Raw genomic sequence first — 25,889 nt, 5'->3', positions numbered from 1 at the left:
TCCCTCAGACAGATAATGGATCCACATACCCACAGATAATGCGGCACTATTTTGGGCGCTGTGATTAATAGGCTACCTTTAATTGACTGCTGACGGGTAAACCTAGACTAATAATCACAGCATTGAAAATAGTGCTCGTTTATACTTGTATAATGTTTGTAGACAAACTACAATTTAGTTGTGTGGTTACTGGCAATCCTTTTAAAAGGCATATATTCGAACACACTGGGCCTCTTTGGAATGTAAATAAGAGTGTATTTCCTTCCCTTGACCAGGAGCTAGGCTAGTGTCACGCTGCAAGTCAATGGGAGCGGCTAACGCAAAGCAAATGCTAAGCAAGTAAACTCCCTTTCTAGAAGCACAACTATGAATTTCAATTGAACAACTCGTCTGAATTTGGCTTAAACAGGCAATGCAGATTTACAGATATGTCGGACTCTTTGTGTCCCTTTAATTGTGACTTATTGGGTAGGTCAAGACTTTTAAGGACCTGCAGACAGACACCGTGTCTCGTGTCTACATCTCTCTCCCTCCCTCACGGTCTCTTTCTCCACTGCTGTCTGTCTCTCGGTCTCTCCCACTCCGCTCCTGAAAATGCTTTCAAAAACAATTTTCTATTCACAGTGTGAATAGAAAACACATCACAATTATGTCAATGAAGAACAACATTCTACCACCTCACTGGCCAAGTAATTGTTTCCTTTTTGTCTAGCTGGATTTTTTTGGATCTAAAGAAGGGCTTTCAACTCTTTTTCATGTTTTGTATAAAACACTCCACATTCTTCTGATGAATTCTGAACAGGTCAACACATCTGCAACATAGATGGGCTTTCCAGGTTGGGTTGTATTTTAAGTTAATGGGCAACAGAGAACCTGCACTTTCGTACCAAAGGGAACATCATGCACCTGGCCACAGAACACAACCTCCGAAACCTCACCTAAATCTTTTGGTTTAATCATGAAAAAGAAATGTACATTAATATTGTTATGCATTATCATTTTATTTTAGAAAATGTGTTTCATGCTTGGTAAACATTGAGCAATCTTCTTGTTTTATTTGTATTGTGGAATAAACAAATAAGTGCAAAACTAACAGAGGAAAAGTGCGGGGAATCTGTCCAATGATGACAAGTCAGTGACTGTGTTGTTAGATTTAGAAGGTTTTAGACTACCCCAACAACTTATTTTTAAAATAGCACCTTGCAACAAATGTAGCTACTTTCATGTATGTAATAAATGATGATAAAATAATTATAATTTATTCTTCAAATTGATTATTTCTACATTTATTTATTTACACCACATGATATTCAAGCTAACATTGGTAACTCATTGGACCATATATTTGTAGTGCTAACAGCAGTCCTGAATAATCAACACTATATACACCATATACAGTTGTATTGGTTTGAGATAAGTCAGAGACCCTACAACTATGTCATCTTTATCATTGCGCCCAGGCCAAAGAAGGCAGAGGGTTTACCTGAGTAAAGGAGAACCTGTAGGCGTGGCCTATTTCCCATTCCTCCCATTACCAATCTAAACGAAATATTTACCTGCATTCAAGAGATACTTCATGAACCACATCCAGAGGACAAGCTCGTTGACCATGTGTCTCTGAATAAACAACGTGTTGAACGTTTACCACTCTCCGAGTTATACCAAGCCCAGAACAACGACACAACAAAGGATTACAATTCTGTTTAATCAATTAGGATACTTTTAGAAACTTTTGAAAGGTGAGAAAAACGTAACCTGGCTGCAAAGGGGAACTTGAACCTACGTCACGGGCAGTGCCATTTTGTGAGGAATGTCCAACTCACGGCTGGAGGCAGTTTAGCTCCATCGTTTAGCGCCATCGACTTCCATACATAGCGCGATCAATGGCTTGTCATCTTTTTTGGTAAAATTATTTAAACAAATTCAGTAAAGAGGCTTTTTTTTGTTGTTGAAATTCTTCCGCACAGTAGCGATCTGAAATATCTGAAAGGGCTTAACCTTAAGTAATGTTGCTAAATTGTGTTGTGTTTATATTGCTACAAATAAAAACATAAGAACTACTAAAATAATCTTGTGTGACGCAGGATTACAGGCGCGTTAACCGTCCTGGTGATAATGATGTGTTCCTCAATCCTCGGACGCCAGACTTCCGACACGAAAGTCGAAGATCTCCCAGCTTTTTTGCGGCATTTCTCGGAGGCACGCCCCCTTTTCATCTTTCAGAACTCTGTAGACGCCAGCCTTCCGAGTTGCACTTTTGACGTCATTACCAGTCTCGGAGCATTTATAGCGTTCCCGTTCGTCTATGTGATTGTGTCATGAAATTGGCTAGTGGTTTATTGTTAGCTACATTAGCCTCTTTAGCAAACCAGCCCGAAAAAAAAGAACACAACTTTACTTTATTGTATTGCACGCACAGCAAGACCGTGCAATGCATAAATTGGTGACCGGAATAAAGTAGCAATGTAATCAAGTGTGTAAGAACATTTAAAATCGACATTAAAATGACTATACGGGCGCAGCCATTTTTGTGGAGAGCGTCATCACTGTTCTCGGTCTACTCTCAGAATTCCGAGGGATCAAAGGCCTGTTACTCTCCTGGTGATAACGAGACGGCTTGCCAGTGATGACGTTCACTTGGGAAACGGTGCACTTGGGAAACAGCCGGTTGGGAATCTAAAAGTTCTTCACAGCAGGGTTTAAGTGGGTTAGTCAGAACTAAACAGAACTTGGTAGGGTCAGTTTCAAGTTTGCATACCTTTATTTCCTTGATGCCTATCACCTACTATCATTTTGCTTGTATTTATAAGAAGCACGCACAGTATTGCCACTGTATAGAAGGCAACACTTCCCCTTATCTAGAGCTGGTTCACCAGTACACAACATTTAAAATTGAGCAAAGTCATGCCAACAGACGTTACAACGTCAATCAATAGTAAAGTATGTGATATGATGGTTGATTCTTTAATAATGAGTAAAATGTTCATGTTCCGCCATGTTCAAGCGCGTCACTAGTAAACCATACGTCACCAACTGGGCAGTGTCATGAGGTGTCGTTCACGTGAACTTTCCGACGTCGCAAAAATGTTTCCCCCACAATTTTCAGCGATGTGAACGCACCATAAGACAAAAAGGGGGCGTGCCTCCGAGAAATGCAGAAAACTGGGAGATTTCCGACTTCTGACTCGGAAGGCTGGCGTCTGAGGATTTAGGAACACACCTTCTGCCATCAAAATCTGGCCCCAGTTTCCGAACGGAAGTAGAATCATAAGAGCGTCATGAGGTGTCGTTCACGAGAACTTTCCGACGTCGCAAAAATGTTTTGCCCATAATTTCCAGCGATAGAACGCACCATACGTCATTAAGTAATGACGTCACAACGCAATGACATCACAACGTAACGTCATATGGGAACAACAACAAACGACCCAAATGTAGCAACTTACCCTGAAAGTTAGCTGGCTCAACACACTGACCCTGGCCCCGATATCATCGAGCTTTGTGTTGCAAATGGAAAAGGTTCGCCCGCGGATGAAGGAAAGTGGTCCATTACGGTGGGTTGGTTGTGTGAGCTACTGCAGTTTACATCAAAGTACCTAACCTTCCCATATGATTGTGTAATAATAGAGCTACATCCATCTAGACAGAGGCTAGGATGGAACTGTGTGTTTCTTAACCATTGCCGTCCTTTTTAACTTTCTTACTGTTATCAGTGTAGTATTTCGTCTTATTAAACGTTATTCTATTTCATTAGATTTAGATTTTACTTCTCATGCCGTTTCACACCGGAGGCCGCTAGATGGCGGTGTTCACTTAGTAATTCTACCAATAAACATAAAGATAGTCCAATCTATGCTTCTACAACAGCGTGCAGTATCACAAATACAAAAAAAGACGATTATGTCTGACACATTAACAAATAGGCCTACAAAAAAACAGCTAAATCTTACACTACAACATCAAAATATAGACTAAGAAATGTGTGATTATTTTGTAAAAAACAAAAACGTAGGCAGTAAACGAACCAAGATCACCACAACTTGTACCAACTACATCGACCGTCTTACCCAACATTAATATTTAATATTATAAAATGACAATGGGGCCAGATACACAAAAGTTGCAATGATAATTCTCAGATTCCTTAAAGGAATTAAAACCAAGTTTATAAGTATATATTCATAACTGCCATTGCTGAAAATTAAATAAACTTTAATTTCCTTATTAACTTCCACTATTACTTAAGATGTTTTTTTATTTAATATTGTGCAAGTCTTTATGGTGTAAGTCACTTATCGACCAAACGTAATCGGTAGATTGTATTCTGTTTTGGATTGGATTTTTCTATTTTTCTATTCATTTTACAATGGATGTTCTTTATTCTCTGTCTGAGACCCCTAGTGGCAAGGGGGTTCTAGCCATGCGCGGCCTGTGAGTAGTTAGCATATAGGGTAGTAGCCTAAACAATGTTTTTTTCCATATAATTATAATACCAAGCCAAATTTGAATAAGTGAGTGGCCACACCTTACAATCAGATTGCAGCACACATTGTGACTAGAATGAATTAAAACGGAAATGCTACCAATTAAAAACAAGAATACATCACTAATCAATTTGGCATCTTAAGTCAAGCAAGCTTTTATCTTAAAGTTAAAAATATTTACGATTAAAGGTAATCGTTTTCAAGAATGACAATCTTACTATTATCTTTTTTTATAAATAATAATTTAAGAAGAAACATATTACCATTAAGATATTTTGGTGGTTATAAAGAATGACAGTTGCAAAGTCTTTTGTCCTTAAGGTACTTTTGTGGATTTGGCCCCAAGAACATTAAGTGAATATAAGAATTGTACTGTAATAATAGTAGTTATTACATTACAAAAATATCTATTTATGTATGTTATTTTTTTTAATCTTTCTGTAATCAAAGAGTCTCTCTCTTCGAGATGTTTTGGAAATCAGGAAGTCCTTTCTGCCCACTTCCTAATCCCACAGTGTGCTTTGTTTGTCTGAGACACAGAAGAACGAAAGAATGAAGAAGAAAAGAGGGAATAGAGAGAAACCCACAGAGAAGGGGAGAGAAAGAGAGAGAGCAGAAGAAGAGGAAAGGGAGCAAGACACAGAAGGAGAGAGAGAAGAAAGAAAAAGGGAGAGAGAGGTATACACTCAAGAAGGAGAGAGAGAGGGAGAGTTCATGGAATGCTGTGATGTCATCAGCCTAGTCATCCCACACACACACACACAGACACACACACTCACACACACGCACAAAGACAAGGAGGAACCACAAGCTCTCGCTCTCTCCCTCTCTCCCTTGCTCTTCCCAGCTCAGTCTGCTCACTCGGCTGTGGAAACCGCTGTCTACATCCCACTGTGAGTACTTCCTACTTTAAAAATAAACCTTTCCTCCTCTGCCACGTTTTCCCTCACTAACCACCCCCACTCCCTTCTCCCCTTCACATTGTCATCTAAAATGTTCAGTTTAAAGCCCTGCGCGTGTTCCTCTTCGATAGCTTTTTATTCTCTCTCCGTTTCCCTCCAAGTGGCTGTCTGTAGCCATTGTTGCTCTGGCAGCCAGTGTATGTGAGAGAGACCCCCCCCCCCCCCCCCCCCTCTCTCTCTCTCTCTCTCTCTCTCTCTCTCTCTCTCTCTCTCCCTCTCTCTCTCTCTCCCCCTCTCTCTTGTGAGAGCACCGAAACTCTCTTTAACACATCCATGCGTTCGGGGTGCCGCGTCGTTTGGCTACGCTCGCCGCATAACAATGTCAAGGAGAAGAAGAATGGACATGTGAGAGAGAGGGAGACGGGGGGGAGGGAGGGGGGGGTGGCTGTTGAAGGAACAGGGGGACGGGTAGGAGAGCGTGTGTTGAGGGGAGGAGGGCTGAGATGACAGAATCAGTCCATTCCCTCGGAATCTCCTCCCATTCGGAGCCAGGCTCTCTCTACACACACGCTCTCTCTCTCTCTCTTTCTCTCTCTCTCTTTCTCTCTCTCTCTCTCTCTCTCCCTCTCTCCCTGCACTTATTTCTTTACTTCTGTCTAAACTCCTACTCTCTCTGCTCTTTCCCTCTCTCTCTTCAATCTCTATCTCTCCGTATCGCTCTTTATCTCCAGTGTTGAACTTGCTCTCTTCCTGAGGGAACAAAGAAGGTAGGATTCCTAAACAAAAACGTTTTGAAAAGAACAGCGATTTGTAGTGGGAAGAACTGTGTGAGGTCTTTTATGTGTGAAGGAACGACGTCTTAAACGTTGTAATTACTATCTTGGACTCAGCTTGCCTCTGTTTTTGTGTTTTCTTGCAGGGTGTAATGGCTTCCAAACTCCAAGGAAAGTGAACATTTTGTCGTGGAAGCAGCAAATGTACGAGGACCAAATACAGGAAATAAGACTTTGAGTGTGATTGTGCGTTTGTGTGTGTGTGTGTGTGTGTGTGTGTGTGTGCCACTATGCGTATCTGTTTGAGTGCATGTGTCACACGCGATCCATCACCAGGAAGACAGCCCGTCTCGTAAGATATCCGGGTCTGTGTTCAACCCGAGGAAGAACTGGGAGCCCACCCGGACCGTCCGCCCGACCCACGCCATCACCCCCCCCCCCCCCCCCCCCCCCCCCCCCCCCCCCCCACGAGGAGCCCCTCATCCCTCTCTTCCGGGACCACCAATCCCCCCCCCCCCCCCACACACACACACTCTCTATTTGGTCCCGGTAGCCCGGGGAACGGCGTCCCAGCGCTACCATGCTGCAGCAGATCCTGAAGGACATGTACATCGACCCCGACGTGCTGGACGCGTTGAGCGAGGACCAGAAGAAGACCCTGTTCCTGAAGATGAGGCAGGAGCAGGTGAGGCGCTGGAAGGAGCGGGAGGAGAGGGTGGAGAGAGACGGAGGACCCGGCGAACCCCTGAGGATCAGACCAAAGAGAGGTAGGGAAACACCCACCTCACCCCCGAAAACTGTTCAGTACACTTTTGGTTTGTGGCTTCTTTGTAACCGTGGTAACCTGAGGAGTTTCCATCGCAGTGCTGTGATCGTGCGGGCGTCTTCAGAGGGGAAGCGTCCCCCCGCAAAATCTCTCTAGATGTTGGCAAGATGTCTGATGTGGTTGATAAATGGCTGGGAGCGTTTCGGTAAAGGGCTGTAACTCTACTGTAAGGCATGTGTGTGTGTTCTCTGTGGGTTTTGTGTGTAGTTCTGTGTGTGTGTGTGTGTGTGTGTGTGTGTTCTGTGTGGGTCTTCTTTTCTGTGTGTGAGTTTGTGTGTGTGCATGCCGGTGTCTGATTGTGATGGTATGCGTGTGTCCATCTGTCCGTGTGTGTGTGTTTGTGTGTCCATGTGTGTGTGTTCTGTGCTCTCAGATGTCCACTGTGTAGTGTGTGTATGTCAGTGTGTGTTTACTGTCACCTCAACAGCTGGGGAGGGGGAACAGAACTCTGCTAGCCTGGTTTCAGTGTTTACATGAGCGCTGAGCTGGCCCTGTTAAGTGGAAATGGGTCCTGTAATGTAAGCACCGGGGGTTTGAAGTACCGACACTTGCTTGTTAAAACAATCTTTATTTAAAACAATCAAATCATTTGCTCACCATAGTATGGACTGAGAAGCTGATCATTGAGTTTTTTACTTGGAATCACTGGCAAACAGTTCTTGTAGCATAAACAAAACAAGTTAGTTTGAGTGTGTGTGTGTGTGTGTGTTTGTGTGTGTGTGTGTGTGTGTGTGTGTTGTGCCTGCAGGGCTGTTGTGAGCGTTGTCTTCCAGTGGATTTGCAGGAAGCTTTAACCCTGAAGCTTAGAGGAGCAGAGATACAGCAGGGCACAATGGCGGCCTCCGAGAGGGGAGAAAAACAACAGATAGCAGATCAACTAGTGGGGGTCAAGTCAGAGACAATCTGTCCCAGGAGATAGCCAATGAAAGGAGAGCACCGTGTGTATCGTGGTACACATACCTGTCAGATTAGGGGCGAGAGAATGACCCCGCTTACGTTTTACCGGAATACACAAGAAAAAAACACCAAGCGCAATTGCCTTAGCTTCCTCTCTCTGTCTCTCTATCTCTGTCTCTCTATCTCTGTCTCTCAAGGAACTGGTTTGAAGAATTCTGGGCAATCTGGTCGGTCTACATTCTCTTGGTGCTGGGGTTAGGGTTGGTGTGAGTGTCCTTTTATGGGTGCACACTGAAACACATGCTTCCATCTGTAAGAATGTGAGCCGTGTTTCCATTCTGTTGGTTGTAGCTCTATGTTACAGAGGAACAACAGTTCCTCACAGTTGTTGGTTATTATTATTCTTAACAAGTTTTACTATTTTGTGGGTCATTGGAATGGCATGGGATCCTGACTGTGTGGATAGCAGCTTGTTTACGTAAGAAGACTGTGTTCTATACTATTAACAAGGCAGTTACAGTGTCATGAACTGGTGTTCAGGGAGAGAGAGAGAGAGAGAGAGAGAGAGAGAGATAGAGAGAGAGAGAGTATTCTTTGTGTGTGTTGTAATGACTTAGACAGCTGCCCTGGGTCCCTTGCTATATCATGCATACGCATACACACACCACACATACACACACACACACACACACACACACACACACACACACACACACACACACACACACACACACACACACACACACACACACACACACACACACACACACACACACACCCGAAGGCTAAGATCAGATGGTCTGTGGGTTTGTTGTGCCTGCAACAACCGTGTTAAGAGGAAGTGGAGGAGTCTACAGCTTCCATGTCAAACAGGAAGTCAGTCAAGGCCTATTTCTTGAAACAATTAACTGGGGGTTAGACAGGAAGTCACACAGGAAACTAACGTGTTTGAAAAACAAAGAGAGAGTTTGATTAGCTCCCGATAGCTTAGTTTGCAAGTTACACTTGCAGGATTTTGAAATTATTAAACTAAACCCCAAAATTAATTTTATTAAAGATATGAAGATGTTCCATTTGGGTCTCAGGAAGTATTGGTAATCATTTTTTAGTTATTGTTTCCTAAAAAGTCATATTAACAAATCTGGGAAATTCTTTGGTTAATACAAGAGGTCTGCTACATCCTGCTCAAAATGGTTTCCGAGAGCGTTAGTTTGGCTGTGTAGCCTAGCTGAAGGGTGTGTGACTATTTTTTCAATTAATCTTTTTAGGTTTTGCTATTTTTCTGTATTAGACAATACAGTACACAATACATCAATCAATCATACACATCCCCTCCCTCCCTTCTGTCCCACAGCAGAGATACAAAGGAAAAAGTGATGGCATTATGAGATCATCAAAACAAAATAGTAAATGGGATAAAGTTCAGCATGCAGAAAACAAAACAAAAACAGTCGCACAGAGACTGTATGGCACCATCAGATCCAATTTCATTTTGGCTGCATAAGGAATACAAACCTATGCTAACCCCCAAATTATGACATTCGAATAACAATAGGGTTCAATAGGATACTTGTTAATAATTACATGATGTGTGTTCAGTTTTGTGTCTGTGCGTGCAAATCTGTTTCGACCAAACCCTTTCAGGATAGACAACTTGAGGGCTGTTCCGGTAAACGTGGCATATATAATCTCTTTTTGTGAAAGGGTTACTGGAAGTGACATCACTTCCTGTTTGAAGAAAGTCATATGACTGAGTTCATCTTGGTAGTGAAGAACCTAAGAAGGCTGTCAACACAGCAAACGTAACTATCTTCAGCCTAAGCCCTAAACGTAACCCCCTTAAACCTAAACGTTAGCATCCTCAACCTCATACTTTAACTCAACCAGGATACCAGGGAACCCAGGGTAGTCACTAGAATACCCTGGTTCACTCATTGGTGTTCACTCTTTAGCAGTCAAGAAGCAATGAATGGATCTTTTTTATGGTAACAAAAAGGATACACCCAACCCCTACCTACCTGCTCATGCATGACGTGTATCCAAATCAAATCACTCAGAGTCATTTTTGACCAAACCATCTGCTAAACAACCTAATACCAAACCCATTCATTTCTGAAACATTGTTTGAAAAACCACCAGATAAGTGTGTAAAGTTCTGCCTGGGTTCCTGAAGTCAGGTGGTGGGCCGTCGGATTTATTCCATTTGTTCTGACTAATCTGTACCGGCCAAAGCTGCCCTGCTGGAATGTTATTGACAAGCAGGTTAGCAAAACTTGTTGGTTGTGACGACACGCGTCTCTGTTTATGAGCCTATGAAATGCCTACCGCACAATGCAAAAGCCTGATTTGAATGGAGTTCCATGTGCTGCCTTCAAAGAGAGCGGCGGTGACTTCACATGCCACGAATGAGGGGTGTTGGGGCCATCTGAGGTGGCTGTCCATAGTAGGGGGTCAGGGAGAGAGCAATCGAGAGAGAGACTATCTGGATGTGTAAGAGGGGGAGAGATTGACAAGGGCTGTGTACTGGAGGGGGGGGGGAGGGGGGAGGAGAGAGAGAGAGAGAGAGTGCGTGGGTTCTCGCATGTTCAGACGAGAACATTGACAGTATTAGCAAGAGTTGCCAAGACAACCGCTCAACATCCACCTCCACTCTGTGGTTTACATTCTGAATCACCGCTTCACTGAGTAATGTTTACAGTTATGTTTCCCAGGATTCTGCTGTATGGGAACTGCAAATGTGACATCCTGTTGGTGTTATAAGATCTTGCAGTGCGAGATTCTTTGAAAATACTTTTATCTTTATAGTATTCCTCTCTCAAGGTACTTTCCACATCTTTCCTCTAATAGTCTTGGGTTCAGAAGCTCTTAGAGCTGACTAAGAGCTTCTAAACCCAACCACCTGGTTGATTATGGCTTGGTGGGGAATATTTGCATTGCCCAACTTTGGCCGATATTCTGAAGTTGAGTCATTTTTTCTGAGAGTGTTCAAGCAACTTAAGAGTCGGTCCTGTCTCCTCCAGTCAACAATTAGATGTTTAAGGGTCTGTTTCTCTCTGTTGTCTCTCTCTCTCCCCCCCCCCTCTCTCTGTCCTCTCTCTGTCCTATTTCCTCCAGTCAACCGTTAGACACTTAAGAGTCTGTCTCTCTCTGTCCTCTCCCCCCAAGTCAACCACTAGATCTCTAAGAGTCTCTCCTTCCCTCTCTCTTTCAGCCAATACTAAGAGTGTGACGTGGCAGTTGGGTCGCGATGGCGACATTGCGGTCATCGTCATCGGTGAGGTGGACGAGTTCAAGACCTCCAAGATCATCTGCTCAGGGCTTGGAGAGAAGAAAGTTCCAGTGCTTCACAATAGTGCCAGGTATAGAGCCATGTAGTCCTTCCTGTTCCTGTTTTTGTAGCTAGGCATTAAGCAGACTTCCGTGAGAGTGAATTGCTATATATGTCATTAAGGAACAGGTTGTGTGCTAGGGGGATCTTGCTCAGAGATGTGTGCATTGGGGATCTATTAAAGACATTTCCCTGTTGTATATTTGAGAGATAAAGCTGGATATGAGGGACAAAAACGTAAGAGGCTTGTGACTGGATAATTAAGGATTTGATTGACAATAGATGGATAGCAGGGTGGGACTGAGGCATGATAGGAGCGGTGGGATGGGATTATTAAGGGTTGGTTGGACAATAGAGAGAGCAGTCAATGTTCTCAAATGTGTTCCTATTCATTCGGATATTACAAAGAAATATGTAACGTTTTTTTGCTTTGCTGAGTAGATGAGTGAAGAAAAATGTAGTTAAGAGTTAAGAGTTAATTGTCATGAATGTTGAGCACTCATTTGAGGTATTTAGTGCCTATTAATCGTAATGTTCATAATTTTTACGATGAACTTCAGAAACTGGATGAGTCAGACACTTTGTACCATTGCATAACACGCAGTGTTAGTGCAGATCTATTTATGTCTCTCTCTTATAAAAACAGCCATGTCCTCTTAAAGCATCATCTCCTCCAGATCTTTTTCAAATTCCAGGATAGTTCATCTACACAGCGTGATGCAGTACAACATGTACTAGCCTGCGCTGAACTGATTTCCTATGATCTAGCATTTGATTTGTGTTATAATTATTGCTTTAGAAGTAGGTATTTTGTAGTAGTAATTTAGTAGTAGAAATTTTGTGATTTTTGTATAATTCTTTTTTTTATTGATTTAGTAGTTTTGATTTAGTAGTAGTCATTAAGTAATTGGAAGTATTAAGTATTATTATTAAGTAGTAGGGATTCAGTATTATTGATTTGTTAGCATTTAGCATTAGTATTTATTTGAAGTATTTTGCATTAGTGATTTACTAGTTATGTTTTAATAGAACTGATTTAGTCGTAGTGATTTGTAGTATTTAGTAGTAGAGATTTAGTAGTAGGTATTTGGTGATAGTGATTTAGTAGGGATTGAGTAGTATTTCACAGTAGTAGTTGTGATTAGTAGTCACAACTGAGGCCGATGACATTAACAGCATATCACCCTAATGGAGTGGCTATTCAAAACCCATGTCCTGCATGAGCAACTTTCCCTTAACCACAGCAGAGTAGCGGGAGCATGTTCGTTCTACAGTACGCTTAATCCATTTTGGGATGGTTGGAGTGGAGCGTTAAAAAATACTTCTCATTGGATACATTCTGTCTGTGTTTCAGCCAATCAGGTGCCGGTCTGAAGAGCAACCTTGTCCAGAGGAGTATGACAGAGCCAGCGACGAAGGAGAACCTGCCTCCTAAAGCACAACACACAGCAACGCCCAGCGCCACGGTGTGTGTGTGTGTGTGTGTGTGTGTGTCTGTGTGTGTGTGTGTGTGTGTGTGTGTGTCTGTGTGTGTTTGAGTTTGAGTTTGTTAGTGATTGTGTGTGGGTTCGTCTGTGTGTATGCGTATTCTGTGTGTGTGTGTGTGTGTGTATGTGTGTGTGTATGTGTGTCTGTCTGTTTGTCTGACTGACACACACACACACACACACACACACACACGTGTGTGGTGTCTTGTTACTAACCCATTCTATCCAAATCCCAAACGTCTCTTTTCTAAAGCACGCCCGTATCAATCACACACACACACACACACACACACACACACACACACACACACACACACACACACACACACACACACACACACACACACACACACACACACACACACACACACACACACACAACCATACACCAGCACACAAGCACACCCTCTCAGCTGCCTCATTGTGAGCCTTCTCTGGGATTCCCTTTACATGCAAGAAACAGAGGAGCTTAAGGAACAGCCTATAGACAGGGTGGTGCCTGCATACAGTCTGTCCTCTCATTCTCTCTGTTACACTGTGCTTTTCATAGGACTTCAATACGTTTCTAAATCCATCACAAAGCTATGATTGTATCCGGGGAGGAATTAGAGCAAGGTCATTATGTGGTTGTGTCATGGTGTGTTAAATGTGGTGTGCTGATATGTCTATCTGGTGCGTTAATGTCATGTGTTTTTGTGATGGGTTGTTTTGTCATGTAGTTAATGCCGTGTGGGCTGTGTGTTGTTTTGATGTGGTGTTTGGATGCTCTGGACGCTTCCATGCTTGCTGTTAAGCAGAGATTTTCTGTGTTGTCATGGTAACCAGCAGTGTTAATGTCATGAAGGAGAACCACTTAAAAAAAAAGGTTTGTGTTGGATTTATTAATGGCATGCAGTAGTTTCCTTAGTTTGTCCATTCGATAAAAAACTCATGATTTATACTTTTGATTATAGTTTGTACCTGAGGTATGTGTTTTCAATCTGCTTTTTTGACACTATCTCAATCACATCTCAATGTACGTTACGCGACAAACAAAGAACGTCCTTACATATACCTTAAAAATGTATGGGGTTTAATGAGTGCCAGCTGTGTTATGTATGAAGTCATTCTAAGGCGTATTACTCTGTGGCCTGACGTGGAACTGTCTCTCTCTACAGGAATGCTCTAAGGAAGTGAGCGCCTTGCCCCCTCTACAGGTGAGTTGCTGTAACTGTTTTCAGGGTAACCGATGCAGTAATTTGGCCCGCAGTTCCTTGTGTAATGTCTTTTTTTAACCCACAGGTGTCACTGAGCGAACGTGTGTCACCTTCAGCAGTAGAAAAGGTACGTCCTATTTGTTATTTAGTGTTGTTTAATTGATTGGAAATAAAAATCATGGGACCTCTTTTGGTTTGAGTTTTCTGTTTGAAGTTGCTGATATAAAAGCTAATGAATAATACACTTACTGAAATCAGAGTAGATTTGAATATAAATGTCTTTTATAATCTCGAGAATGAATATATGTGAGCTAAGCACACCTGTTGTTGTTGTTGGTCATGCTGTGATGGGGAGGGAGTTCAAATAATGGCTGACAGTATCTTGTTTTAAGTCTCGCCAGCCAGATTTACACATAAACTCCATGAAAACAATGCTTGTTGTGTACAACATGGATGCATGTCTTTGATCATATTCAATAGGAAGATGCTCAATGAATAAATGAAGCATGTTTACTGACCGAGAACATTTTGAATACTCAGTTCCAGGAATATCTTCATATTTTCTTATCTAGTCCAGTAACCCAGGGTGTCTCTAGTGTGCCTATAGTGGTTCTATGTGTTCCTCATGACTGCCAAACTCTGACCAACAGGAAATTGTGGTTACGACCAACTGTCCCGTCACTCTCAGAATCCCTCTAGATTGTCTGTCTCTCTCTCTCTCTCTCTCTCTCTCTCTCTCTCTCTCTCTCTCTCTCTCTCTCTCTCTCTCTCTCTCTCTCTCCATCTGAGTTCTGGCTCATGCCCAGATTAATATCTCTTGGGAGCAGCTAAACTCAGCTCTCTTCGCATCCAACCCTCTGTAACCATGGGAAAGTTCAGCACCACCACAGTCCCATGATCATACTGGAACATTCCCCACCACCAAAGTCCCAGGTTACCATAGGAACAAATATTACTACTTCAGTCCTGGATTGCCAAGGGGACCCACATCACGCTACAGCCCCCTGTTGCCATGGGGACCTTTATCATCACTAAAGCACCTTTTTCACCATGAGAATATTTAGCACCACCACAGCATCATGTTGTCATTGGAACCGAGATCACCATTACAGTCCCTTGTTGCCATGGAAACCCAAATCACAACTACAGCTCCCTGGGGTTGGAGTTTTTTGAGGCGAGGTGTTGAGGAAACGAACAGATGGTCTCATGTTAGCGTAAAACACGGCAGAGAGAGAGAGAGAGAGAGAGACATAGAGAGAATAGATAGAAGGAGAGAGAGAGAGAGAGAGAGCCAGAGGCAGAGAGACGTATATCCAGAGAGACAGAAGAAGGGAGACAGAGAAAGATAGAGAGGATAGAATATAACAACAACCAAGATTCAACTCAAAATACTCCGTTAAAGGAAAGGTCCAAAGTAACATAAATCCCCCAAAAGTTATCCAATATGACCAGTCAATTTACTTTCTACAGACTTTTTTTTTCCAATGTCCGCCTTCAACTTAAATGAAATTCCTGGTTATATAGGTTATTGTGGTTTCTCTACTCTCTACAGTAATCTGAGTGTAATTGGTTCGGAATGGCCTCGTGAATGGGAGGCCAGTGAAATGCGCTGTTAGAATATCTTTTTGATTTGACTGCGCCCGCCTCTGTTTGAGACAATTATGATTTAGGCCGCTCCCAGCTCATTCTGATCCAATCAGGACATCTTTTATGTGATTGTTTGATGAATCCATTTACACTCAATAACAGGTGTGTGGAATGAGGGGAAACGTAGGGAGGGGGGGCAGCACAGAGGGAGGAGAGTTAAAAAAAAAAGTTTAAAAATCGTTAATATCTTTCGCTATTCTTTGCTCTTTCATAACTCTCTGATTTTGCCTACTGCAGCTTTAAGACATGAATGCTTACAAACAAATGAATATCACCTTACCTACCACCACACCAAACATGGGGTCTGCTCTTACAAGATCAACTGTATTTCCTAGACCATGCTTCGTTTTTCCAGCGCACAATATTACAATATGATAAGATATGGCTCGTGCCAATGACGCAATGTGAATCTGGGAGAGAGAGTCAGAGCTTGTGCATCAGTCGCAGATGGATGAGGATGGAGGTCCAAACCCTCAGGATGTATTCTCGGAGGGGTTTGGGCCAACATCTCTGCTCTATTGCATTTTCCTTCTCCCTTCGGCTTCTATATCTCCATCTGACATCAACACAGGGCTGTCTCTTCGACAGGCCTGACCCAGCTTATATCCACCCATGCCCTGGGTCTCAGGTCCCTGCTTGAGGCCTCCCTCCCCTCCCCTCCTCTCTCTCTGGTGGGACCGGCTGTCAGGCTGCACTCAGGCTCTCCTAGGGCCAGGGTCTCTGAGAATGGGAGATAGTCTGGTCTGGTTTTGGTTCTGCCCCGGTCTATCTGCTGATTCCCGTCTTTTTCTGATCTGGTCCTGTCCGGTATAGTCGGGTCCTGTCTGGTCTGTTTCTTGTCTGTTCTGGTCCTGTCTGCTGTCTGGTCTGGTTGTGGTCTGGCCTGGTCCTGTCTGGTCTGCTCCTGTCTGGTCTGGTCCTGTCTGGTCTGGTCCTGTCTGGTCTGGTCTGGTCTGGTTGTGATCTGGTCCTGTCTGGTCTTGTCTTGTCTTGTATGGTTGTGGTCTGGTCGTGTCGGATCTATTTCTGGTCTGGTCTGGTCTAGTTTCGGTCCTGTATGGTCCTGTCTGGTCCTGACTGGTCTGGTCTGGTCCTGTCTGGTCTGGTCTGTTTGTGGTCTAGCTTAGGTCTGCTCTTGTCAGGTCTGGTCTGGTCTAGCTCTGTTCTGGTCCTGTCTGGTCTAGTCTGGTTTTGGTCTGGTCCTGTCTGGTCTGGTCCTGTCTAGACTAGTCTGGTTTTGGTCTGGTCCTGTCTAGACTAGTCTGGTTGTGGTCTGGTCCTGTCTGGTCTGGTCTGGTCTCGTCCTGTCTGATCCTGTCTGGTTTCGTCAGGTCTGGCTGTGGTCTGGTCCTGTCTGGTCTGGTTATGGTCTGTCTCAGGTCTGGTCTGGGCTGGTCTCGTCAGGTCTGGCTGTGGTCTGGTCCTGTCTGGTCTGGTTATGGTCTGTCTCAGGTCTGGTCTGGTCTGGTCTGGTTGTGGTCTAGCTCTGGTCTTGTCTGGTCTGGTCTGGTTGTGGTTTAGCTCTGGTCTGGTCTGGTCTGGTCTGGTTGTGGTCTAGCTCTGGTCTTGTCTGGTCTGGTCTGGTTGTGGTTTAGCTCTGGTCTAGTGTGGTCTGGTCTGGTTGTGGTTTAGCTCTGGTCTGGTCTGGTCTGGTTGTGGTCTAGCTCTGGTCTTGTCTGGTCTGGTCTGGTTGTGGTCTAGCTCTGGTCTAGTCTGGTCTGGTCTGGTCTGGTTGTGGTTTAGCTCTGGCCTTGTCTGGTCTGGTCTGGTTGTGGTCCAGCTCTGGTCTTGTCTGGTCTGGTCTGGTTGTGGTTTAGCTCTGGTCTAGTCTGGTCTGGTCTGGTTGTGGTTTAGCTCTGGTCTTGTCTGGTCTGGTCTGGTTGTGGTCTAGCTCTGGTCTAGTCTGGTCTGGTCTGGTTGTGGTCTAGCTCTGGTCTAGTCTGGTTGTGGTCTAGCTCTGGTCTTGTCTGGTCTGGTCTGGTTGTGGTCTAGCTCTGGTCTAGTCTGGTCTGGTCTGGTTGTGGTTTAGCTCTGGTCTTGTCTGGTCTGGTCTGGTTGTGGTCTAGCTCTGGTCTAGTCTGGTCTGGTTTGGTTGTGGTTTAGCTCTGGTCTTGTCTGGTCTGGTCTGGTTGTGGTCTAGCTCTGGTCTAGTCTGGTCTGGTCTGATTGTGGTTTAGCTCTGGTCTGGTCTGGTCTGGTCTGGTCTGGTCTGGTTGTGATCTAGCTCTGGTCTTGTCCGGTCTGGTCTGGTTGTGGTCTAGCTCTGGTCTTGTCTGGTCTGGTCTGATTGTGGTCTAGCTCTGGTCTGGTCTGGTCTGGTTGTGGTTTAGCTCTGGTCTGGTCTGGTCTGGTCTGGTTGTGGTTTAGCTCTGGTCTGGTCTGGTCTGGTCTGGTCTGGTCTGGTTGTGGTCTAGCTCTGGTCTGGTCTGGTCTGGTCTGGTTGTGGTTTAGCTCTGGTCTGGTCTGGTCTGGTCTGGTTGTGGTCTAGCTCTGGTCTGGTCTGGTCTGGTCTGGTTGTGGTCTAGCTCTTGCAGATGAAGCCATGCCTGTAGCCACAGACACGGCAGGGTTCTTAATTTGACTTGGAAGGAGGGCGACAGCATGGCAGACTGAGACTTGGAGAGAAGAAAAAGAGAGACAGGGAGAGAGTGAATGGCTGATTTTCAGGGATCTGGAATAAAGTGGAGGCAATAGTGAAGTGGCTCTTTGTCCAAGTCATTATTTCCCCTGAACACATGCTGCAAATACTTTTTGAAAGAGTCACCCCGCTTTCCTGTGCTCGTCGTGCCGTTATAATATTCACAGAACGAAGCAGGAGGAAACTATATTTCCCTGTAGGTGAAGCAGCCCTTAACACTTCTCCCTCTCTCCCCCTCTCCCTCTCCCTCCAGCCTGAGTTGAATCCAGGCGGCGCCCCCGGCGACAGCCCACCCCCTCCGGGGACGACAGTCTTCCATCCCGCCACGAGGACCGGCGTCATCACCGTGCGTCCGGCCTCCATGCTCGCCGCCCTGGGCGCAGCCAGGACCGGCAGGGCCAAAGTCACCTCGGGCACCACACAGGCCGACCCGGACCCCCCGACGCCAACGCAGACGCCGACGCCCGCGTATCTGGCCGCCGCCGTCGCCGCCGCCGAAGAGCTGCCGGTCCCCACCGCCGCGCCGAGGGCCTGCTACCAACTACTGAAGCCCCAGAGGGCCACGCCGACGCAGGAGACCGGCCGCAGAGAAGGTACGTGGTGCGAACCCGCTCCCCCGCTTGAATTGACCTTTGAACTCGAAAAACCCTTGGAAAACAGTCAAAAACATTCAAATATGCTCAGAAACTCTCACAAATCTTCAAAACCTCACAGAAATTCTCTAAAGCTCAGGGACTCGGCTATATTAGATACGTTCAAAACGTTCAGCATCAAAAATGCATTATTACTGTTACTACAAACTACTGGATTGAATGAGAACTCCATACATGGAGCACATCCAGGTGTGTCCCATATCCCCGACCACCCCTGGATCAGGTGAGACCTGGAGGTTCTGGTGGTACCCTCAAGCCCCACCTGAACACGGTACCGGGGGATCGGCCGCTGTGGTTCTGTAACTAGGTCAGACTGACATCCAGGGGGAACGGCTTTTGTAACGTAGCATAGGGGTCCGAGTGGTACGGTGCGTCGGCAGGTGGTTCACACGGCAGTCAGACTCCCTGAGAACCGAACCAGGGACCACGTAACCTGGCCTCTGAGCCCCCGGTCCGCTAGCCAGAACCAGGCTGAACCCAGCTGAAACCTCCCTGTCCAAGCCCCGTTCTGCTTCGCTGCTGCACATCTGCTTGTTGTCTGGCCTGTATAACGTGAGCACTACATGTTTGAAGCGTGTTTTCTCTTAGGAAATTCAAGAAAAAATTACCTACGGAAATGCACAAAGCTCCCTCTCCCCTGAGTTGATATTACTTGAAAATAATTCTGATGAGGAAAATGGTTAAATTAGAGCCCATTTTGTTGTCCTTTGAAAGTTTCCTGGTTATTCTGCACTAATATTTTAACCCGGCCGCTTTAATAATCTAGGAGTGTTCTCAGTGTGCTCCCAGGAAGAGCGAGGATCCGGTCTCCCCAGCCGCGTGACCGCGCGGTGGTCCTCAGACTCTGTAAAGTAGTTCACACAGTCAACTTGGGATGACGGTGACCCACTTATAAAGAAAAACCAAAACATTAAACAGGGCTACATAAGCACCATCTGCTGGTGGAGAGTGATTTTGCAGTAACTCTTTCGCCCCCTGCTGGAAAATAACATATAAGTCATCAAAGGTCTAAGATGCTGATGTAGACTGAGGGATTACAATATCATTACCGGCCGGCCGTGGTCAAATGCTTTTATGCCTCATAATGTGCACTGAATACTTTTTGTTTTGGTTGGAATAAGCACATCAGAAAAAACACAATAAAAAAAAATCACATATATAAACGTACACTTTTTGTAGTCCTATAAGAGAGCATTTTGTGTGTGCTTGTAAATTAATTTGTGTGCTTGTGTTTGTGTGTGTGTGTGTGTGTGTGTGTGTGTGTATGTGGACGGTGGATGCATGCATGTTTGGGCATGCATTTATATGAGTCTAAAGCAGCTGCCTATGTTATCATGGATCTGTGTATGGGCTTTTGGTTGTGTGTGTGTGTGTGTGTGTGTGTGTGTGTGTGTGTGTTTGTGAGTGAACTATCATACTTGTATGGGTCTGGACTCGTTCGTTTTTTGTATGTTGTGTGTGTCTGTGTGTGTGTAATGATGTGCTTATATGTGTACACCTGCGCTTGTTTGTGCGTGTGTATGTGGGCATTAGTGTGTCTGTGTGTGCAACCAAGCCTGTGTGGTTGGTGGTCTTTCTGAGTGTGTGTGTGTGTTTGTGTGTGTGTGTGCGGCCCAGTGTGTGCGTGCAGGCGTGAGTGTGATCCGTGTGTGTGTGTGTGTGTGTGTGTGCACAGGCTCTCTCTTCCTCTCCCCTCTACTTTTCTCTCTCCCTCACTTCACCTTCAGAGGGAAGGACACATTCCAGCTCCCCTTCCCCACTCTGGCCCTGGGCGACGCTCGGCCGCAGCCGATAAGTGACAGGGGGGGGGGGCACTTCCTCCCCCTTCTCCTCCCCCTCTTCCTCCCCCCCTCCTCCTCCTCCTCCTCCTCCTCACTGTCCTTCACAGCACAGCCGGGCTGCTGCTCCGGAATTCTGCCCTCTGGCCCACTTCTGTCCACCCCCCCCACCTCCTCCCTTCCGTCTCCCCCCTCCCCCCATCCCTGCTAGCCCCGTCCACCCCCCTCCCCCCCTCCCCAGCACGGCCACCACCACCACCACCACCACCACCATACCGCCACACACACCACGACACCACCACCACCACCCTTCTCTCCCTCCCTGCTGGAGAAGACAAGGTCTTGAGAGAGAGAGAGACAGAAAGAGAGTGAGAAAGGTATTTAAAAGAGAGAGAAAGACAGGCAGACAGAGAGAGAATAGTATTTTATATTTCACAGAGTATATTATATTGCACATAAACTATAATGCCAATCTTTATTTTCCTTGAGTTGGATTGAGAGAATGAGAAAGACAGTTAAATTGAGACGTGTTTTTTAAATCTGCAGCTCAGTGTTATCTCTCTCTCTCTTTGCATCGTACATGTATGAACACGGGCGACATAGCGTGGGCAAGCGCTGCGTTTCTGGCGAGCACCACCGTCTCGACCCGCCTGCTCCGTATTGATTGACGCGTTAGCGCAGCGAAGACGTGACGCTGGTTCGGTTGCGTCGGCTGCGTGCAAATACCTGACCTTTTAGTGGAAGGCGTGTGGGTTTGATCTCGCCCGAGGTCCAATACAACGGCTTAGTCAGCACAAGTTAAACTTAGCAAACTATCGAGTGTTCACTTTTACTCCACAGACTTTTCGCATATTAACGAATCTGAAGGAAAAAAAAACATCCTTATTTTCTCTAGTTTATCCGTTGTATCCCAATCCCACTTCTATTGACGTCATTCTCTCTCTCTCGCTCTCTCTCTCTCTCTCTCTCTCTCTCTCTCTCTCTCTCTCTCTCTCTCTCTCTCTCTCTCTCTCTCTCTCTCTCTCTCTCGATATCAAGCATTCCACTCAGACCATCACCAAGTCGCTGAGCTCCAAAAACTCTCTGGCCATGATTATGTGTGTGCGCGCGTATGACGCCTAGGGTCTATGTGTGAGTGTGTGTGTATGTGTGTGAATGTGCATGAGTGTGTGTATCCGTGTGCAATCACACCCCTGTGTGTGTGCGCGTGTGTTTGTGTGTGTGTGTGTGTGTGTGTGTGTGTGTGCCCAGTGCGTGCTCACATATGTGTCCGCCTCAATTGCTGGAGCCTATCCAAGGTTTCCGTGACGACGGCACAACACAACGAGACAATCAGAGGCTAGCCCACGCAGCGCGGCTAGAGCACATTAACACAGGAACCACGGGTCAGGGGCCGCAGGAAGACCTGGGGGGGGGGGAGAGGGGGAGGATGAGAAGGAACGTGGTGTGTGTGTGGGGGGGAGGGGGGGAGAGGAGGAAGAGAAGGTGGTGGTGGGGGGGAGGGGGAGGAAAGGGACGTAGCAGGGAGAGGTCGAAGAGGAAATGGAAGAGGACGGGTGGAGGAAGAGGATGAAAGCCAGGGGGAGAGGGATGTGAGGAAGAGCATTAGGAGGGCTTGGGGAGATGATGGAGAGGAAGAGGAGGTGGAGGAAGGTTTTGGGGAAAGGGGAGAGGAGGGGATAGAAGGAGGAAGGTGGCAGGCGGGTGGGCTAGTAAAAGAGTAAACAACTATAAACAAGATGGGAACCTTGCAGGCTACCTGAGGCCTCTCTCTCTCTCTCTCTCTCTCTCTCTCTCTCTCGCTCTATCAGGCTTTATGGATGCCCAGCCCACAGGTGTGTGTGTATGTGTGGGTCCTGTGCTGTTTGGTTAGTCTGAGGTGGCTACATGCAGGAATCCATGAGCAGAAGGTCTTGGTGAGAGAGAATGTGTGTGTGTGTGTGTGTGTGTGTGTGTGTGTGGTGTGTGTGTGTGTGTGTGTGTGTGTGTGTGTGTGTGTGTGTGTGTGTGTGTGTGTGTGTGTGTGTGTGTGAGTGTGTGAGTGAGTGCATATGTGGAGCTGAATGAAATGTGTGAATCTATGTGTCTTCTGAAATTCAGCAGAAACTGGGTGTATGCCTCTGCATACATTGACTGGGTGGATGTGTGTTAGCAATAGTGTTTGTTGAGTGTGCCTGTGTGTGTGTGTGTGTGTTTGTTGAGTGTTTGTGCGCGTACGTGTGCACGCATGTGTGCGTTATACTTGTGCCCTCAGGGGAGGACTAAAAATATGTGTCTCCTCAAGCCTTCTGGTTTCTGAGTCTGCCTCCCCTCCCTCCCCCTCCTCACCCCTTTCTGCCCCTCCTCACCCCTCCTCTCTCCCCCTCACCCTTTGTCTCCCCCCTCTCCTCACACCTCATCACCTCTCTCCTCACCCCCTTTTCCTCTAATCCCTCTCCTTAAAAACGAACCTCCTCACCCTCCACCCTCAATTCATCCTCTTACTCAATCACACACAGGGGATGTTGCAATGCAAACATTTTATCACAAAAGTATTAACCGGTCATTTACATGAAACTACAGATATAACGCGTCCTCCATCGGTGTCCTGATATGAACCGAAATGCACTTTGCTGAGGTTAACCCAGGGCTTAGTGGAAAAATACTGAGACGTGAAATATTTTCATTATGAACAAATAAGGATACTGCTGACTGTGCCAGGGCGGTTTACCACACTCGTATCTGTTAGATACCCGTCTCTCCTTAGGGGCTTCATCATCCATCTCGCAGCCCATCTCGCTGGTCATGGGCCACAGATAATCACCACCGCGCTTTAGCTTGGAAGGCACGCTCTGAACTCACAGCTCACCCCCCACTGCACTTCAGGGGACCTCGGTTCTGCAGGATTCTACCGGGTCAGGTCCAGTATGGGGTAGAGAGACAGACGGGAAGAAGTGAGGAGAAAAACGCCCCGGATGGTCAGGGGGCAGACTTTTCATGAATGTGTCTAGAGAAATATTTGACGTCTTTTAACCAGAGTTGATCGTTGGCCTTGTTTTGAAGGTCAACATTAATAGTGACTTTCTCTCTCTCTCCCCCATCTCCCCCTTTCTCCCCCTTTCTCTCTCTCTCTCTCTCTCTCTCTCTCTCCAGATAACGAACTGATGGACAACGCCCAAGCGATTGGCTCTGTCTCGGCGATTGGCTCCGTCTCGGCGGCGGCACCGTGTGGTGGGCGTGGCCGTGTGGCCCAGCTGATGAAGACCTTTAACGCGGAGGGTCCGTCGGCCCCGGGCCAGGCGGCCGCTGCCCGCACCCCAAAGCCCCCCCTCCCCTCCAAACCCAGCCACTTACGACTGATGAAGTCATCGACAGTGAGGTAATCACGCCACTCGCCAGCGTGCCACTCTGGACACTCTTGACACTCGGCATGGGGCCGTACCCGTTACCATAGCGCCGGCTGTGTATGTGTGCGTATGGGGTTCTGCACTGGTGGCTGCTGGGAATTGTGGTTCCCAGCTAAATCACTGCAAGGAAAGTGTGATTATGCTTGAATGTAATTCTTTTGTTTTGTTGATCATATTGTGTTGCTTTGGACAGCACAGTACTGTAAAATACTGTAATGTTTCTTTTGTGGGACAGAAATGACCAGGTTATTGATAGACTGTATCTTCTCTGTGTTTTTTTTGTACATTTGCATTTTGAGGGTTTTGACGTGTTTCCACTGGTCACGACGACGTGTTTGTGTCTACAATTCACAGGGCCATCCACGCTCACGGTTACCTGTCATGTGTTATTTCTATCCTTTATGGGAGAGACTATCAGGTTAGGTTTTTTTTTTTATTATTTGAATTGAGTCTGATATGCCTAACTGAACAACCGAAAGAACAAAAGATGCATTCAACATGCACAGGAGGTCCTGCGTCTACATCATCATCCTCATCTTCCTCGTGTCGGGGAATGGCTTGTTTACCTGTACAGTGTGCATTGTACTCTGCCGCCTGGACCAATGACAAACGTTCAAATTGTTCAGTCCGCATCCGCTTCCTCCACGGTCAGCCATTTTGTGCCAAAACGTTCCGTTCCCCTCCACTCTGTGTTGTGCTTCTGCTAGTACCTTCATCGCCCACAGCATTGTAACTTTACCCTACATGTGTATGGCTTCACTTTTTTTGGAGAGGTATGTGTAGGGGAAAAAAACTTTTTATATATTTTTTATTATGGGATGTAAAAGACTTTGCTCCCAATTGTTATTGAGGGACATGTTGTGTCTGGGGTGTGACAGAACTGTACGGTGCAATCAAAAAAAAAGAAAAAAGAACAGCAATAAAATCATATAGCCTTACTTGAGTTGGTCTGTGTTTTTATGTGTGTGGGAAAATATTTGGATCTTGGTTCATGTAAGATATTAAGTTCATTATCTACATCTCTCTCTATCTTTCTCACCCTTTGTATCTCCAAGGTCTGGTAGTGAAATGATTAATTGTCGCATAAAACTGAAAGGTCATTTCTTAAATTTTTCATAGTTAATAGCCTTAGCTCACTTTTGTGTTTGAACATGAGACATACATAATGTCTTCAAATGGAGAGAACCTAATTGTGTGGGGCTATAAACAGCGCTATAAACGTCATTAAAACACATGGTAACATCATGAAGAATGATCTAAACATGATTATGATGCCACACAGCCCACTAAGTTTAAACAAGTATACCTCCTTATCCATTGTGTACAGTGTATTGTTTGTGTATGAATTTTTCCAATGTAATGACATAGTTTTATGGTTTAATCCAATGCTAAACAGGTGGAGCTGGGGCTCATCTTCCTCTTCTTTTCACAGAGCAACACAGTCCCCAAAGTGTTACACTTTCTCCATAAAGTAACACATTCTCCATAAAGTAAAACATTCTCCACTAAGTAACATGGCAAACACAGAGTAACAAATTCTCCACAAAGTAACACATTCTCCACAAAATAACAAGGTACAAACAGAGTAACAGTCCCCACAAGGTGTCCAAGTCCCCCCAAAGTTACAAATTTCCCCTCAAAGTAATATAGTTCCTACAAGGTTACACAGTCCCCAAAAGTAACAAAGTCTTCACAGAAAAAGGCCCCACAAATTTGCAAAGTCCTCACAAAGAAAACAAAGTTACCATAAAGTAACACAGTCCACATAAAGTAATACAGTCCCCATAAAGTAACAGTCCCCACAAAGTATTACAGTCCTCAAAAAGTAACATTGTCCCACAAAGCCACACAGTCCCCACAAATGAACAATGTCCCACAAAGTAACACAGTCCCC

The 25,889-nt window shown here is 45.5% G+C and overlaps 1 protein-coding gene across 1 annotated transcript; it reads left to right on the top strand.

The window, feature by feature from the left end:
- Window positions 1-6,673: 6,673 nt before the first annotated feature.
- LOC307077201 (uncharacterized protein) lies at window positions 6,674-24,924 on the top strand. Its single transcript, XM_079738533.1, has 7 exons — window positions 6,674-6,926; window positions 11,094-11,241; window positions 12,565-12,676; window positions 13,855-13,893; window positions 13,979-14,020; window positions 18,432-18,771; window positions 23,742-24,924. The coding sequence occupies exons 1-7, from the start codon at window positions 6,740-6,742 to the stop codon at window positions 23,969-23,971; spliced, it is 1,098 nt and encodes a 365-aa protein (XP_079594659.1). The 5' UTR covers window positions 6,674-6,739; the 3' UTR covers window positions 23,972-24,924.
- Window positions 24,925-25,889: the final 965 nt, after the last annotated feature.

This window comes from Pollachius pollachius, assembly GCF_949987615.1.
Source record: "Pollachius pollachius genome assembly, chromosome: 6".
NCBI classification, from domain to species: Eukaryota; Metazoa; Chordata; class Actinopteri; order Gadiformes; family Gadidae; genus Pollachius; species Pollachius pollachius.
The sequence above is the reverse complement of the archived record's forward strand: the minus strand, read 5'-3'. Positions and strand labels throughout refer to the sequence as shown.